Source organism: Choristoneura fumiferana, chromosome 22, assembly GCF_025370935.1.
Source record: "Choristoneura fumiferana chromosome 22, NRCan_CFum_1, whole genome shotgun sequence".
Lineage (NCBI taxonomy): Eukaryota > Metazoa > Arthropoda > Insecta > Lepidoptera > Tortricidae > Choristoneura > Choristoneura fumiferana.
The window spans coordinates 6,849,577-6,866,273 of record NC_133493.1 but is presented as its reverse complement, the minus strand read 5'-3'; the positions used below and the strand labels follow the sequence as shown (position 1 = coordinate 6,866,273).

Below are 16,697 nucleotides of genomic sequence, written 5' to 3'. Positions count from 1 at the left end.
TGCATATGCAAAGGGAAATCTGGAGAATTCGTCAACTATAGTAAGAATATATTTGTTGTTAGTAGATGAAGGTAGAAGTTCTTTGAAATCCATTGCCAAACGCTCTAGTGGCATTGTTGCACGAGTTAATGTTCCTATGTTATTAGTGAATTTTGGTATGATTTCTGCACATACTGGACAAGAAGAGACCACCCGTCTGACATCATCGCTCGAGTACGGTAGATTCTTGGTTCTTATCCAGTGGGTTAGTCGCGCTACTCCGGGGTGGTAATGGGATTGGTGCAGATCCTTGAGTTTGTCGTATGTCGTATGTCGCGTATTCGCTGCGCACGTTACTTGCCTTGTCAGGGCATCGGCAACAGTATTTTCCCTACAAGGTCGATATTTGATATCAAATTTATAATTTGACTATTCAATGTTTTTTATTTTATTTTTATTATTGTTGCTGTCTTTTTTAATGTCACGAATAAATGTTTTCTTTCTTTCTTTTTCTTTCTTTCTTTCAATGTGACATCTTTGTATCTTATCATTTTTTATTTTACTTGCATGTCCTTTCAACATATACGCTACAGATTTTTGATCTGTGATTAAGATGAAAGGGCGACCAATCAGATAGCGCCGCCACTTCTTTAGACTTTCAATTTCCTCGAATGGAGACCACGGACGGGAAAACGTAGTATCGGGCGTCCTGAGGCACGGTGAACGGACGACCTTAAGAGGGTTGCTGGCGGCGGATGGGTGCGAGGGGCTGAAGATAGAGTGTTGTGGCGCGCCATGGAAGATGCCTATGTCCAGCAGTGGACTGCTGTGGGCTGATGATGATGATGATGATGATGAATTATGCTTGAAGCACGGGTAACTCCTCTCTCGACATAATTTGTTCACTGAAATCAAAGAATCTTATTATTATAATTACTTTATTTTATTAAAAGCCATTTCTTTTTTGCCTTCGCATTCTATTTTGATTTAATGAAGTGGAATATTATTTTGTAGAGAAAAGAAAAGGTTGAAAAGTTAATACATTTGAAATTGCCAAACCGGCTCTTTTGAGTATCAATAGGATTGTCTTTGCAGCACCTCCTCAAACAGGAATGCAGTAAGATAATGGATAATAATAAGATAATGCAGTTGGATAATATACTGCACTATCATGAAAAGGATTAAGGATTATCTTCACCTTGTTTTTGCTCACCTAAAATCATATTTAATTCGCTTGATAAGCCAAAACAAAACAAGTTCTGACGATTGCAAGGATTTGATAACAAATCCAAATCAATCGATAATAACTATAATATAAAAGTATACATTTTGAAAGTAAGTCTATTTTGCAAAAGGTTGCGGCAGAATGAAGTGGGCACTGATTGGAATTTTTGTACTGATAGTAGCTTCAGCTATAGCTGATTCTTCGTCTGAAGAATCAGAAGAGAAAACAAAAGAAGAATCCGAAGAAACAACAAATGAGCTAGTTCTTGCTGAGCCCTGTGATGAGGAAGCATGCCAATTACCCAATTGTAGATGCTCTAGTACTAGTATACCAGGGGGACTGAATCCTCGCAATGTACCTCAGGTAAGATAAAAAAACGTAATGATTGACGTGTGAATTTGACTTAACATAATTCATAATTAAGTGAAATTCATAAATCGTTTTTTAATAATTTATCACAAAAAAACATTATAGGCTTAAGCTTAAGCTTAAGATCTTACCGTAAAATTTTGCACCTATCTGATTTTTGATGAAAATGTGACATTGATTACGTTACTATTTTTTTGTAAGTGTGTTTTTAGTAATAAGTAAAGAATATTCCATAAAGCTGATTCAGATCTTAGCTAAGCCATAATCTAAGCTGTTAAAAATATAGAAGTTACGGCAATCAAGCAGTATTTTTCCCAGTTCACTAAATTCGTGTGTTTTCCATGACACTTCATTTGCACTTTCCAAGCAAATGAGTGGAATCGACCACAAGTAATGGGTCAAATTTAGCTTCCAAGATTTGACCCAAATAAACAAAAGGGGCAAATTATATAAAGGACTGTAAAAAGGACGGCAGCGATATATGACCTCATGTGTAACCTTTTATTTAAATCACATTTTAATCAAGTAACATATATATAAATAGATATTTTTTTAGGTGAAATCCGAACCTATTAGTGGCCCGCTTTAATTATGTATAAGCTAATACATTTGACTTGAATTTCTAGAAATTTTAGAAACCAGTAATAATGTCTTAACTATCCTATCTAGAAATATTTAGAAACCAGTGTCTTAACTCATCCTATACTATGTATTGTGTTAGTAAAATTATGTTGTGTTAGTCAAAATGAAAAAAAAAGGTTCTACATTAAGCTAGTATAATACGAATAAATATAAGTGAAATAACCGAACGCAGTAAAATAAAGACCCAAAGCAAACAATAGTGAATTTTATTTTATGTATTCGCTGGGTGCGAAGTACTAGGTGGGAGTAATGAAATCTATCGCAGCGCTCCATAGTGAAATAATGTAGGCTCTGTCATCTGTCATATTCATATGAATCTGTCATTAAAAAAGCAATTTGTTTAATTGAATTAAATACCTTATTTTAGTAATAGATGTTTGTCTCATAATGCGAGCTTGAATTATTGAACTCTGTCCCTGTTTTGTCCCGGACATGTCCAGCAGATAGCAACAATTTTCCTTTTGAAACGGTTTGTGGTTGAAATTTTATATTGGAGTGATACTCACAAAACCGGTCTTCAAAATGATACTTATTTTGATCTGAAAACAATATTTAATTTATTACAAGCGATACAAGAACAATTATATATGTTTAATATTATTTAAAGACACCATTAAAGTAGCTTTATCTTTTTGTTTTACAGTAAAAGTTCAATTAAACATGAAGTAAACAAACCCTGACATAACCAAAATAAAACACACTTTTTGAATAAATTTTACTTACCTCATTTAAGAAGCTAATGACCAAAACTGAATTCACAATCGTTTGTCCACCCAAATTACGGTATCACAGTAATTTTGTATTATAAATAAAAGGTAGGCGTCCACTTGTCCGCATCATACGCTTCGGACGTATCGGATTTGTTGCTTTGTATAGAAATGTGCGATGCTTACGATGCGGACAGGTGGACGCACTTATATGAGTTTCTATACAAATAATACTACGATCCGTTGCGTGCGATGCGTCCGATGCGTACGATACCGACAAGTGGACGTTTACCTTAATACGGAATAGGTTTGTTTTTTATCACAATGTCGCGATGAAATTTCAAAAAGAGCCTCAGAGCTATCAAAATTGAGGACGCTAGGCGGCGCTGATGTCGTGCACAGAGCCAATACTAGGTACATATATAAATAGCAACTCATACTCGTACGTCATGGCAATGACATTGAATTTTTTAACGCTCCTAAAAACAAAAAAACAAAACAAAACTGCTGCAAAAAACGTGCCAAGTCTTGATTGTTATGATTTGCCTATAATAAGTAGTGAAATCTCAAGAACAGCGTAGAAATTAAAATCTGGCCTTACTAGTAGGTATATGGGATTCTTTAAGACTCCAGGTACTTCAGATCATCGAAAATCCGGGTTTTGAAGGTTTTCCTTTATGTGGGTACTAAACTATTATCTTTATGCTATATTTCAGATCTCTAGGTATTGTGTAACTACTATTTAACTTTTGATGATTTTTAATCAGTCAGTCAATGAGGGTTTCTATAACAGGCTACTTGGTGCTAGTATCATGAGATCCGTTTGCAAACTTTGAGATTTGTGTCACGCTTGTGATTGGTTAAATAACTGAGCCCATTGCAAGCAAGACTGCAAATTCAAACGGACCTCTTGATATTTCACTAGTCAAGAAACCCTCATTAGTCTTGATATTTTTCTCATGTAAGTGCCTTTTGTTTGCCTTTTGTTCGAGAAAAGGATGTTACGGCGGTTTTTCTTGCGCTCAACTTAACGGGGGCACTACCGTGCCCCCAGATAAACTAGATAAGATATAACAGCTAATTAGATTAATTCAGTATTACAAAGCAGTAAACACTGTACGTAGATAAGGAAAATCAAACTGAAATCAAATTTAATCGAAAATCCAAATACGAAAACGAAATGTCTATCAAACTTAATATCTTAGTCGAGTCTATTATTTTTGTTACTTGGAGTTTAAAAGATGACTACTAATAAACATAACTTAACTTTTTTCTCTCCCTAGCTCTGTTTCATTAGCCGTTTTTAATCCGCCAACTATCTCTCAGACCTCATTTTATCTATCTCTTAATTTTTTTTCCAGTTCGTATTGGTCACCTTCGACGACAATGTCAACGTCATCAACGTTCAAACATACCGTAACATCATGTACGGCCGCGTCAACACCAATAGCTGCCCTGCTGGCGTCACTTTCTTTGTCAACCATGAATACACTGACTACCAGATTACCAATGAGCTTTATAACCAAGGCTTCGAGATCGCCCTTCACTCCATCAGTCATCAAACGCCACAGTCGTATTGGGCTCAGGCTACTTATGATGACATGAAGCTGGAATTCGCTGATCAGAAAATCCAAATGTCTCATTTCGCTAATATTCCTTACGAGGAAATAAAAGGTTCGTTTAATAATTTAAAATTGACCAGCATGCTTAGCCCCGCAACTGTTATTTATTTATATTTCCGTACTGATTAAAGCCATATTATTACATTAAATAAAACTACATCTCTGAACTCTTCTTCTTTCTTTTTTCTTCTTTTTTTTCTTCGTATTTATTTCTAACTAAAAAATATTGAACTTCTTGAAACTTTTTTTTGCAGGTGTTCGTAACCCGTTCCTCCAAATGGCCGGCAACTCCTCCTTCCAAGTCATGGCAGATTACGACTTGCTCTATGATAGTACTTGGCCTGCCCAAATCGACGTAAACCCTGGCCTATGGCCCTACACCCTGGACTATGCTTCCACCCAAGACTGTGTGATTCCTCCATGCCCTACCGCTTCTATACCTGGTGTATGGGTACTTCCAATGGTGGCTTGGTTAGACTTAGAAGGCGTGCCTTGTGCTATGGTTGACTCTTGCTTCCATGTGTAAGTTTAACTATACAATTAAGATTTCTTAAATTAAACTCTGGTTTTTAACAAGTCCCACTACCGATCACAAACTTCCTCTTAGATCTAAAGGTCTTAAATTTATGTTTCCACACAGACCAAGTGCGGATCGAGGTTTTAAAATAATTGAAGGGAATTTAAAAATTATTAGTAATTTGAGATTGATAAATTGCTCGAGTCAAATTGCCAGTTTATTTTTATTAGCAGAACGTCCAGAATTAAATAATACGATCATCTTCGAAAGCTATGGGTCATATCACTAGGGTACCACAGTTTTTTCCACAACACACATACTTTGCACTTACTAACAGTTTCGTTTTATATATGACAGGCCAAATCATGAAGATGAGGAGGCGTGGTTCCGCTTCATCGTCACCAACTTCGAGAGACATTACCTCGGCACCCGCGCTCCTTTCCCCTTCTACATCCACGAGTGGTACTTAGCCATCCATCCAGCTGTACGTCGCGCTTTTGTCCGGTTCATGGACATGATCAACAACTTGAATGATGTGTTTATGGTTAGTTATAAAAAGGAAGCTTTAGATAGAGTCTAGCAGTGGCGTGACTCCATAACAACTTTATTCCCACTGAGTTGTCTACTTTTTAAAGTGATGTCACTAGAAAAAAGATTGTGTACACTAACTACGAGGTATCACACCGCAGACACAACAAACTTGTGCTCTTTCACTGTCTGGGTTGTTTACCAAAAATGTTTACTTAACACCACTACAGCTTTCTTCGTTTGCATTTCTGATTAGCGTAAGAAAGGGTTCACTGAAATATCTAAAGTTCGTAACGTATTTGATTACTTTCTGTTTTAAATGTAAGCTTTGTCCATTTTCCAATTTCAGGTCAACTCCCATGAAGTGATTGACTGGGTGAGGAAACCAATCCCCATCGACGAATACAAGCAAAAACCATGCAGAGAATTTATTCGCACTACGTGTCCTGCTTCTAATTGTGGACCTCTGTATTCAACCCACAACCAATGGGTAAGTTTCATCATCTCAGCTTCACACAACACACATTACATCAGCTTGCTAATCGTACTAGTGTAAGATCTTATCATCATTATCGTCATCTCATCTTCCATATTCATATTCATTAGAGTATGATAATTACTACATCTTAAGAGGCCCAGGATTACGGCGATGGGCTCTATATTGTCACTTGTTTATTCATTGACGAAACGTTCTTTGGACGACTTTTATTAGAGTTTCAAGAAAATCGTTCTGGGAACCATTTGAGGTAGGGCAATGAAGTTTTAAGTTCAGGAAGGGATCAAAATGGACCAGATGTTTTGGGCGGTAGCTTATATCGGATCTATTAGTCAGATGTGTCAAACACAAATCTTGTCGATGGTTAAGACTAAGCAGCTAATGCCATTTCTTCAAAACCAATTATGGAAATAGAATACGGCAAATTTCGATACGGCCGATTTAGTTACGTAACATCAGAGTGAGAGTTGTTACTTTATTGTATCTATTTAGTGCCTTTAAATTAAACGGCTCATATATTGCTAGTATAAGACAAGAACGGCCCAACTGGTTATGGCTACTTACTTCGTACGGGATAAACTGACTCACACTTGTCTAGTAACTACCTTTATGTTTTTGCCAATCATACACGCGTGATAATAATATATAAATATGTAAAAGTGTCCATTTAGTCTAATGTAGTGTAAACAAAATAAAAACAAAACCTTATTGATAACATAAAAAAAATAGGGAAAAATGGAACCGACTTCAAAAACCATGAAAATAATTGACAGGAGTGGAACTATAGTCGTCTACCTCACCTTCATACTTTATATTGGGCTTCAATCACTCCTGCTGGCTCGTGCTGAGGCACCGACTTCAAACTAGTAGAAAATTATTTTCAAGGTTTTTGAAGTCGGTTCCATTTTTTGTTATTTTTTTTTTATAGTTGTTAGTCATTTGTAGCCAAAGTGCATCTCATAACGATTCCATTAAGCTCAAACACAGCATAGTTATATCATTTTATAACAGTGTACCGGTACCTACGGTCTTCTTTATCAGTGTCCAGTTCACCAAATGATACTTTCTGAATGTACTTGACTTAATGTTAAAAATGTCAAAATCGCTATAGGTGTGCTTTAAAAATTCGAGGGTTGCCCTCGATTTCCCTAAGATCTCATCATCAGATCCTGACGTCGTGTCAATGGAACCACCCCGGAAGTATGTCTTTTAGAACTAAAAAAGAATTTTGAAATTCAGCCCACAATTGGCGGAGTTATCGCGTAACAAACATACACAAAAAAAAAACACTCGAATTGAGAACCTCTTCCATTTTTGAACTCGGTTAAAAAGAGGAATCTGACGGATCTGAGCCCGTTTTACTATAACGCACCGACGCTTGCAATCGCATTTACTATTTCTTTCTACCTTACCTTACACCCTGTGACAGATAAAAGTGGTGAAAACTAGTTGTGATTCCGTGCGTGTAAGTGCAAAAAAAAGTCATCAATGTCATTCGCTTCTGAAAAATTGATCGAAAAAGCACATACGAGTAAAATAATTATGAAAATTACGATACTATAGAAAATAATGCATTAAATTTCATGGAAGATGATACTGTCAAGTAACAACCTATCCCAGTAAGAGTAAACCACATGCAAACAAAAAATATGATATTACCAATAATATTATAAAAAAACCATAATATATACCTTATTAAGTCTTTACAGTCGGTCAATATCGCTGTAAAAATGTTGCATTAATTGATAAAGCTCATACATTTTTGGCCTTGATATCAAATGATAAACAACTAAGATAATCATACTAGGAAATTTTTGTTATCTGTTACAAAACACACGTACCAATTCGGCATTTATTTTTAAGTTTCCAATTCCTTTTGAATTTTAAATTTGAATCTGATGATATGTTTTACTAATGCTAATGTCGATCTCGGAGCTTGAAACTAAAGATCGGTTTTATTTTTCTATCTCATTAGAATCTTAAGGAAAATGAAGAAAACCGACGAGTTCTGAGCGGCATTAACATTCTAGTTGTACTGTATTAGTTTTGTTTCTCCCCTCCCCTCTCCCTCTTGTTCTGAGAGGAGGCCTGTGCCCAGCAGTGGGACGTATATAGGCTGGGATGATGATGATGATGAGTTTTGTTTCTACCAATAAATTCCTCGATTTCGAGGTAAATTAAGAGATGCCAAGTTTTGTAAACATATAACTTTCTGTTTCAGTCCGCCTTTTGGATGCAGATCTGCAACGTGTGCCCCAACGTTTATCCTTGGCTAGGAAATCCCCTGGGACAATGAAAATATTCAGTTCGGCTTACCAATTATGTATATTAAATTATGTGTACACCCAATAAATAAATACTAGTAGTTATAAAATAGATTTATTTATTTCTTACTAGCTGTTGCCTGCTACTTCGTCAGCAAAAAAAATAAAATATTTTGGAATAAAAAGTATTCTATCTGTGTGCACTATTTCATTCAAATGAGTTGAGTTGTTTTTACGTGATAGAGTAACACGTTGAATCGAACACCGTGATAATACATCAATTGACGAGATTCATGTCACACAACGCATAATCATTCCCTTAAAAATGATTGTGTGATTGGCACAACGTAACTGGATTGACATACTCCGTACAACAAAGTACCTACCTACTAGAGATACATCAGACCACCATATCCCTACAGTCTGTTGCAGTAACTGCAGTGGACTCCTAGTCATTCGTTTAAGATTTAGTTTGTTGAAGTCCATCATTGCCTGCTCGCGTCAATGTGGTAACTAAAAACCAAACTTTCATATTTATAATATAGGATTTAAAAACGCTGTCACAAGTCAAGGAAGAAGGCTTTAGAGCGTGGTCGAGATGCAGCGTTTAAAATCCTCCTACCAAATGGAATGAACATCCTTAAAGATCACATTTATCTTACTCTTAATCTCATTGCACGCAATTCTATCACTTAAGAATAAAATAAAATCATCTCGCGTGTAAATATTTATTACTTGAATGCTTCTCAAAATACGAAATAATATAAGTTATGAAGGCTTTTATAACTTTATTCCATTTGCCTGTTTACGTGGCTTATTATCTCCTAAACGAGACAGGTGAGTTAACCGAGAAGTCGTGAATCATAAGATTTGTTTGAAAGCCACACGTTTTTGTGGATTACCTGGGTATTATACCTGGATATTGGTTGTAAATTTTGTGGTAGTTGAAGCACGTTAGGCGTTGCTAGAAACTGTTCTGTAAAGCAATCTGGCACAACACATAATCAAAATTAAACAAAATGTATGTCTCAGGAACCTCTATTTAATACAAAATGTGAACAATAATTATATTTATCATTTTCATCAAATTCACTCAGCAATTTGAATTATTTTCGTTGAGATTTGAATGTGAACGGTTTGGACCAAGAATAACATCTTGGTAGTTTAATTCCTTACTGGCCGAGTGGGTTCCCAAGCCACGGGTAGCTGCTAGGGCAAACATTGCAGATGGACATGTAGTACGAAGACTGAAAATAAAAATAAAAACTTTATGAGACAACGCCTAAACAAATTTAAATTTTCTCAGGCCAAAAATGGTGAGAAAGTGAGCATAATCTAACTAAATTGTTGTACAGTATATAATTGGTAACTAGCATCCATTTTTAAAATAGATACATGCCATGTATAGACGTTGTTGTTTAGCTGTTTGAAGTTTCGCTACATTGGTAATCAATCACTGCAAATCTAAATGGGAACAACCTGCATCTTGTTTAAAATAGCGAAGTAGGTTGTAGCAACAGTAAACAGTGTTAACCTAACCAACTTAGAAAAATTACAAAACCTCCGATATTGTCATTTTAAAATGACGGTTCAATATTTTAAAACAGCTGAACCTATTTTAAAACGTATATTTACTCTGAAAATCTAAATAATAGCAGTTATATTCTTACCCATATATTATGGTCTGAAGTCAGAGGACCACAGTTTGCCGCCGGGCAGGTGGTCTGCTGGATGTTCTTGCAAGGCTTCTGCTTGTACTCATCAACTGGCACTGGATCCTTAACCCAGTCAATCACGTCAGCAGCGTTCACCTTGAATACGAGACAAGAAGTTATAAAACTTTTTCTTCTCAAGCACTATTTTTTTCAAAAATACAAACTGAGACATGGATGCACAAAAAAAAAACAGAAAAGAGACCAGCGCTGGGAATCGAACCCAGGTTCTCGGCATTCCGTGCTGCGTGCTACACCCTACACTATCACTCCAGTTCAGTGGTCAGCGCCCGGTTTTTCTTTGCATCCATGTCTCAGTTTGTATTTTCGATGGTTTTACGGGATAACCGTAAAAGTAACAAATTTGCAGTTGAAATAAAAAATACAAAAAGACTCCAAATAACCAATCACTATAATATTTTTTTTTTCATTAAAATAAGACAAAAGTGAGCAGGCTCTAAAGTGACAATAAACTAAGTAAAACCAATCTTAGTATCAATATAGACGATATTTTTAATAAACAATTAGATTTAAAAACCTACGTAAATTTGTTGTGACCCTCTTACGGGGTTGTATCTAAATACATAGTATTTGTACACTGGTATCCTGGCTTTTAGCACAATTATTGTTTACCAAATGTTTCATTTGGCAACTGTTTCATTTCCCAGTCTCAATTTTCTATGAAACCAAAAATTTTTCTCAGTCTATTTTCTTATGATTTTATTTTGCTTTTATAGAACTCAGTAGGTTAGGTTAGGTTTGTTTTATGAAAATTCCGAAAAATCGTGCGTTGGGAAATGAAACAATAGCCACGTGAAACATTGGGGAAGTATTGGGGAAGTAAAGCATTTTCTAATAACATTCGTATATTTAAGATCATCTTTACGTTGAGCCATAGCATGGATGAAATCGCAATGTTTGGGTTTATTTTAAATACATATTTAATTGTTTGTTATATTATATTTGTTCCTTCATTTGTGTTTCCAGTCTGCGATCCTTGTGCATATCTTTTTTTTATATGATAGGGGGAAAACGCGCAGGAAACCTGATGGAAAATCACCGCCGCCCATAACATAGGCTGAGTTACGGATGCGTTGCCGGCCCTTTGAGAAACGAGTAGGCTCGTTTTTTGAAGATCCCCAAGTTATGCATCGCAAACTACATAAGCTGGTTTAATATTTCAGAAGGTCGCGTGGGTCGGGGCGGGGGGTGGCGGGTTGTCGTTCATTGTGGCGTTCTAAGGGGTAGGCCTATGTTCAGCAGTGGACGTCTTCTGGCTATGATCACGATCGATTCACAACCGATTATGATCACCTCATCGATCAATGTATATCGTCATCAATGTATAGTCGCCAAACACAAGAAAAGGAGTGTTCAGTCGAACTAATACAACCCCCTGTTGAAATACTCCTTCTTTGACTCAGTATCAGTGGACATGTTTAAGATAGGTACTTACCATGAACACATCTTGCATGTTGTTGATCATGTCAAGGAATCTAACGAAGGCACGGTTGACAGCGGGGTTGATACGCTCAGCGACGTACCACTCATGGACGTAGAAACCGAAAGGTGAGCGGTTGCCGAGATAGTGCCTCTCGAAGTTGGTGACGATGAAATTGAACCAGGCGTCTTCGTCGTTAAGTGGAGGTCTGTAAATGATAATGATTTATTTATAACTTAGAGGGTTAACTAAGATTGCGTTCAATGTGAACGGAATACTATTCAAACATTTGACTTTTAAATATATGGATGTACCGAAAATAAATAATAAACCACGAAAAAATTTACACCAATTCATCTAGTACTAAAGTAAGCAAATCATTTGTTAAGGATCCTTAACTATGCTTTTACTTTTGATAAACATATTTAAATACATAATTAAGTATCAAAGGTGTATCATAATGTGTGCCACCACGTTCATAATGTGTGTTGGAGATCGAATCCGATGATTCCAGCGTCGTAATCAGATTCTCTAACCATTCGGCACTATCCGGCCGTAATAAAAAAAACATTAATGAAATTGAGAAGGGATGTACAGTAAATTAGTACTAATAAGCGCAAAACAAAACAGTTTTTCTTATAGTGGACAATATCTCGCGTTAAGCAGTCACTGTTTCCGTTACCCTGTCTGTAAATAATCTAGCTAACTTTTGTTTATTGCAGCTGTTTCTACCTTAGATGGTACTTTAAGTTTAATACTGCTACTTACACTGCGAAACAGGAGTCAACCATCGCACACGCTGCACCATTCAGATCCAACCAGCTGACCATAGGCAGGGTCCAGACACCAGGAATAGAAGCAGTAGGGCACGGAGGCACAGTACACTCCTGGGTAGATTCGTAGTCCAGGGTATAGGGCCAGAGGCCAGGGTCTAGTTGATTGATGGTTGGCCAAGTGCAGTCGTAGGTGAGGCCGAAGTCTTTCATAACTTGGAAGGAAGCGTTGCCGGTCATTTGGAGGAACGGGATACGGATTCCTGTAATTAGACAGATGCTTTGGTTGACATACTAGCAAATAAAATATGTTATTCTCTCATTGAACTAAATAAGTCGTAAATATGATGTGTATTTAATAAAGTAAATGCCTCAATTCTGTTTCTATAATAATAATCTACATGTTTATATTATAACTGTATCACTAATTGTAGTTTTTGGCTGTGGGTATAACAAAGTCTAACGAAGGGTAATGGTAGTACTAGAAAAGGAAAACAAATAGATTTTAGAAATTGTTCAAGAAGTCGAAAAGAAAACTGAGAGATGTAAATTACGCCTAACAATATCAAAATACTAAACCAATATTATTGATTAGATGAAAAGCATTATAACAAATTTACTGGTTCATCTGTCTTCCTGTAAACTGTTGTAACTAACATTATAAGACTTTTAGATAAGACCGTTAGCGGGGAAGGGGGCGAATTTTACAATTGTGTTAGTTACAGTTTAAAAGACCTTTATCTTAGGTTTATTACTTTAATCTTGATTGCTGTTTCCACAGTTTAGATTTCAATTAAGATTTACTGTGCAAATTTATCTTGATTGATTAACGGAATATATAAGTATGATAAGAATAACAAAATCCCGTTTACTTGTTGGTCAATAATTTGTTTAATATCACATAATGTGAACCACAACTCGTCATTTTTATTATCATTATTGAATCAGCAAATTAAATTATATACCTTGTTGAACAAAAAATTATTTTACCCTCCTAAGGTTGTTACGTGCAAGCTGTATTGGCAAAAACATCAATAGTATATTTTTTATCGAGGGACTAAAATAAGCCAATATATACCCGAGGTGGTTAGTGAGGTGGTGTCTATTTATCCAAGGGTTTATTTTGACTTTTAGTATCAAGGTGAAAACTCTATTTTTCACTTCGATTGCGAGAAAACGCTTTCTGTGAAAGAATTAATGCGTTTTTTATTCGTCCAGTCCATAAAACTTTCATAGGTTTTTAAATAAATCTTTCTAGATTTCGGCGCCAAAAGAAATTAATTCTTTTGCTCTTTACTCGACATCATAATTTTCACTATCACTTATTGTGAGAATAATCAATTTATTTTAAGTGTTTATGATTTACGCTCTACAACAGTTTCAAAGTTTCCGCGGTAAGTATTTTTTTCCAACCAGACACAGATATAACAAAATCGCATGGCTGTTTGAGTTTATCTAAGACATTCGAAGTAAATTTAAAAATTTATTACATTTACGCCCTAGGGACTAAAGTACTCACTTGACTCTCGCCTCTGATCTACTTTTGAAGCATAAAGTAAATTTGCTTACTATTGAAAAAATTTCGTATTTATACGACAGTAAATTTAATTCAGATGTAGAAATGATCATCTAAGCTCGTAAGTCCCCGTGTACTTCATAAAATACAAATCGTTTTGTAATAACTAATTACTGTAAAAAAAAAAACTTTTCAATGAAATGAGACTTCTAAATTTATTAAAATACCACAATGGAAAAACTGACAACAGGCTTGGTCTGTAGAAATGTATGTTAAAAAAGTCAGGATTTATGAAAATAAATTTGATAAACTTCGACTGCACTAACAATAGTAACTAACTAACAAAATAATAAAAAAAATTAGAAGACATCAAACTTAAAAATTAAAAAGAAAGCATAATATCTAAACTTACCTTTAATCTCATCATAAGGGATGTTGGCGAAATGAGACATTTGAATCCTTTGGTCACCAAATTCCAACTTCATGTCATCATATGTGGCTTCAGCCCAGTACGTTTGTGGTGTCTGATGACTCAGAGAGTGCAGTGCAATTTCATAACCACGGTTATAGAGCTCGTTGACAATTTGATAGTCGGTGTATTCATGGTTGATGAAGAAGGTGGTGCCAGCAGGGCAGCCGTTGGTGTTCAAACGATTGTAGAGATCGTTGCGGTAGGTGTTGATGTTGATAACGTTGACACCGTCATCGAAAGTGACGAGGACGAACTGAAAGATAAAGATTTTTTAGGTCTCGTTAACTATGAGTCACACTTCTTTAAATAATACATAACATTAAACTACACCATTGGGGGAAAAAAGTTCCTTGAATGGTGACCATGAACTGGAGAACAAAGCGTTGGCAGGCCTCCCTACCACTACATGGACATCGTGAGAGTTGCGGGCAACCGGTTCTAAGGGGAAGACCAGCAGCACCAGCAGTGGACGTCTTCCAAGTACCAAGACCAAGTAGATTATCATATATCATCATCATCATCATCTCAACCGTAGGACGCTCACTTACACGAAAACTTAATCATGATTATATGAGAATAGAGACAGATATGGTTATAAATACTCCATTAAAATAAGTTGACTAGCAAAACACGTCACACATCCCTTTAGCTTAATAAACGTGTCAAATAATTATAACTTATATAACATTTCTATAGGACCCCTGTTAAACTAAAAAAAACCGCCCAGCAGCTTTTTCAAAATATACATTAGCTAAGAATTCAACTTTTTATGATTACCTGCGGAACATCCCTAGCCGCTAATCCTCCTGGAATATTTGTGCTGGAACATCTGCAGTCAGGCAGTTGGCAACTCTCAGCATCACAAGGCTCAGCCAGAGTCAGACCTTCTTCTTCACTTTCCTCCTGCGCCCAGACTGCCACGAACAACGCTAGCACCAAAAGCCACTTCATCTTGATACACATAACGACTAGGGCGGAAATCAAGCCCCAATTATTTATATAGGCACCAGTTTATCGGCGGATGCTATTATTATCAAAACTATTGGTTTATCTAAAATAGTGATACGAATAGAGTACCTAATTCATTGAATTGATTTGCTGATTTAGATCAGATTGTGAGCTAAAGGTGTTTTTTATTGATTGTCGTTTTAGATTTCGTTTTTCAATGGAAATGTAGAAATGGGGAAATCCATTGATTGGCAAAATGTTTGCAGGAAACGGCTGTCGCATTGATTGAGATTGATTACTTCTTGTATAATCGTCTTTGGGGCACCTTGACCTACCCATTGTGAAATGATCGCTTATATCTCTAAGCAAGACAAAAATCTCAGAAAATAGTATTTAAATGAATGACAATATGATTATGATGATCAATGGGTGACTGCGGTGTGCATTGAGGGTAGGCAGCACTAGGGTTGGGGGAGAAAAGTCCTCGAGTGGCGATTACGAACCGGAAGACGAAGCGTTGGCAGGCCTCCCACCAGGTGGACTGACGACATCGTGAGAGTTGCGGGAAACCGGTGGATGCAAGTGGCGAGTTGTCGTTCATTGTGGCGTTCTAAGGGGGAGGCTTTTGTTCAGCAGTGGACGTCTTCCGGCTGATGATGATGATGATGATAATGAGCACTAGGGTTGCAACAACAGTGGGCTGGCGTGCTACTGCAGGTGTAAACAAGTAGGTACCTACCCTGGACCCACCGCACGCCAATGTGGCAACTACGAGTATCATTACCATGTACCTACCTAGTAAGGCAGCGCTAGCAGCTGCACTCACATCCACCCGCCACACCCAGCAGCAGGGTAAGCAACGTACCATACCTACCCTCACTGGATGCCCCAGGCAACTATCATTTATTATGCCCAAGATTATGCAATCATAAGATTACCCAGTGTATATGTACATCATATAAAGGGAACATCTTTGCAATTTTTTTTGCTTTCTAGGATCGAGATAGGATTTTATGAGTCAGGTCATCAGTTAATCTGCACTTTTATATGTTAGTTCAATCCGTTTGTATCAGAGTTTTGAAGGTATACGTAGATGATTTTATATTTTTGCGACTAAGCACCATCTATTAGGTCGCTACTGAACTAATAATGAAACGAACGCACGTATTGCGGTATTAGCGAAACGCATTGATGCTAACTTCGGCGACTGAAACCAGCTTCAAAAGTTTGAAATGGTTCTGAGTGTTTCACATAGGTGGCGTTATCATAAAGTGTGGCCGTTAAAATATTAATAGTATTGAGAATTGTGTACATATTATTATAATAAGATTATTAACATCAACATCACTTACGTAGAAATTCACAAAAAAACTATCATTCTGCTTTAACCCTTTTCTTGGTATTGGTAAGATATATGTTATAGTTATAAGATACATAATTTTAGATCATCTTTTTGATTTCAACATGCCACTTTTTACTATGTTTA

At 36.4% G+C, this 16,697-nt stretch overlaps 2 protein-coding genes and 1 long non-coding RNA gene across 3 annotated transcripts; 1 reads left to right on the top strand and 2 right to left on the bottom strand.

Moving 5' to 3' along the window:
- Nucleotides 1–424: 424 nt before the first annotated feature.
- LOC141440341 (uncharacterized) lies at nucleotides 425–4,265 on the bottom strand. Its single transcript, XR_012452690.1, has 3 exons — nucleotides 2,939–4,265; nucleotides 2,573–2,754; nucleotides 425–884 (listed from the first exon to the last, which is right to left on the bottom strand). It is a non-coding gene; the product is annotated as an uncharacterized lncRNA (long non-coding RNA).
- Nucleotides 1,310–8,546, top strand: LOC141440340 (chitin deacetylase 8-like). The gene is made up of 6 exons (XM_074104847.1): nucleotides 1,310–1,567; nucleotides 4,284–4,596; nucleotides 4,799–5,066; nucleotides 5,419–5,605; nucleotides 5,939–6,079; nucleotides 8,307–8,546. Exons 1-6 carry the CDS (start codon nucleotides 1,346–1,348, stop codon nucleotides 8,379–8,381), a joined length of 1,206 nt encoding a protein of 401 aa, XP_073960948.1. The 5' UTR covers nucleotides 1,310–1,345; the 3' UTR covers nucleotides 8,382–8,546.
- An 825-nt stretch (nucleotides 8,547–9,371) lies between these two features.
- LOC141440371 (chitin deacetylase 8-like) lies at nucleotides 9,372–15,249 on the bottom strand. Its single transcript, XM_074104878.1, has 6 exons — nucleotides 15,041–15,249; nucleotides 14,204–14,516; nucleotides 12,271–12,538; nucleotides 11,518–11,710; nucleotides 10,020–10,160; nucleotides 9,372–9,596 (listed from the first exon to the last, which is right to left on the bottom strand). The coding sequence occupies exons 1-6, from the start codon at nucleotides 15,224–15,226 to the stop codon at nucleotides 9,522–9,524; spliced, it is 1,176 nt and encodes a 391-aa protein (XP_073960979.1). The 5' UTR covers nucleotides 15,227–15,249; the 3' UTR covers nucleotides 9,372–9,521.
- Nucleotides 15,250–16,697: the final 1,448 nt, after the last annotated feature.

Coding starts and splice junctions, on each gene's coding strand:
- LOC141440340 (XM_074104847.1), top strand. CDS start 1,346: ATGAAGTGGGCACTGATTGGAATTTTTGTACTGATAGTAGCTTCAGCT. Junction 1,568..4,283: donor ATCCTCGCAATGTACCTCAG/GTAAGATAAAAA, acceptor TTTTTTTTCCAG/TTCGTATTGGTCACCTTCGA. Junction 6,080..8,306: donor ATTCAACCCACAACCAATGG/GTAAGTTTCATC, acceptor TTTCTGTTTCAG/TCCGCCTTTTGGATGCAGAT.
- LOC141440371 (XM_074104878.1), bottom strand. CDS start 15,226: ATGTGTATCAAGATGAAGTGGCTTTTGGTGCTAGCGTTGTTCGTGGCA. Junction 11,711..12,270: donor GTTGACTCCTGTTTCGCAGT/GTAAGTAGCAGT, acceptor TATCATTTACAG/ACCTCCACTTAACGACGAAG. Junction 9,597..10,019: donor CTTCAGACCATAATATATGG/GTAAGAATATAA, acceptor TTTTATTTTCAG/TCTTCGTACTACATGTCCAT.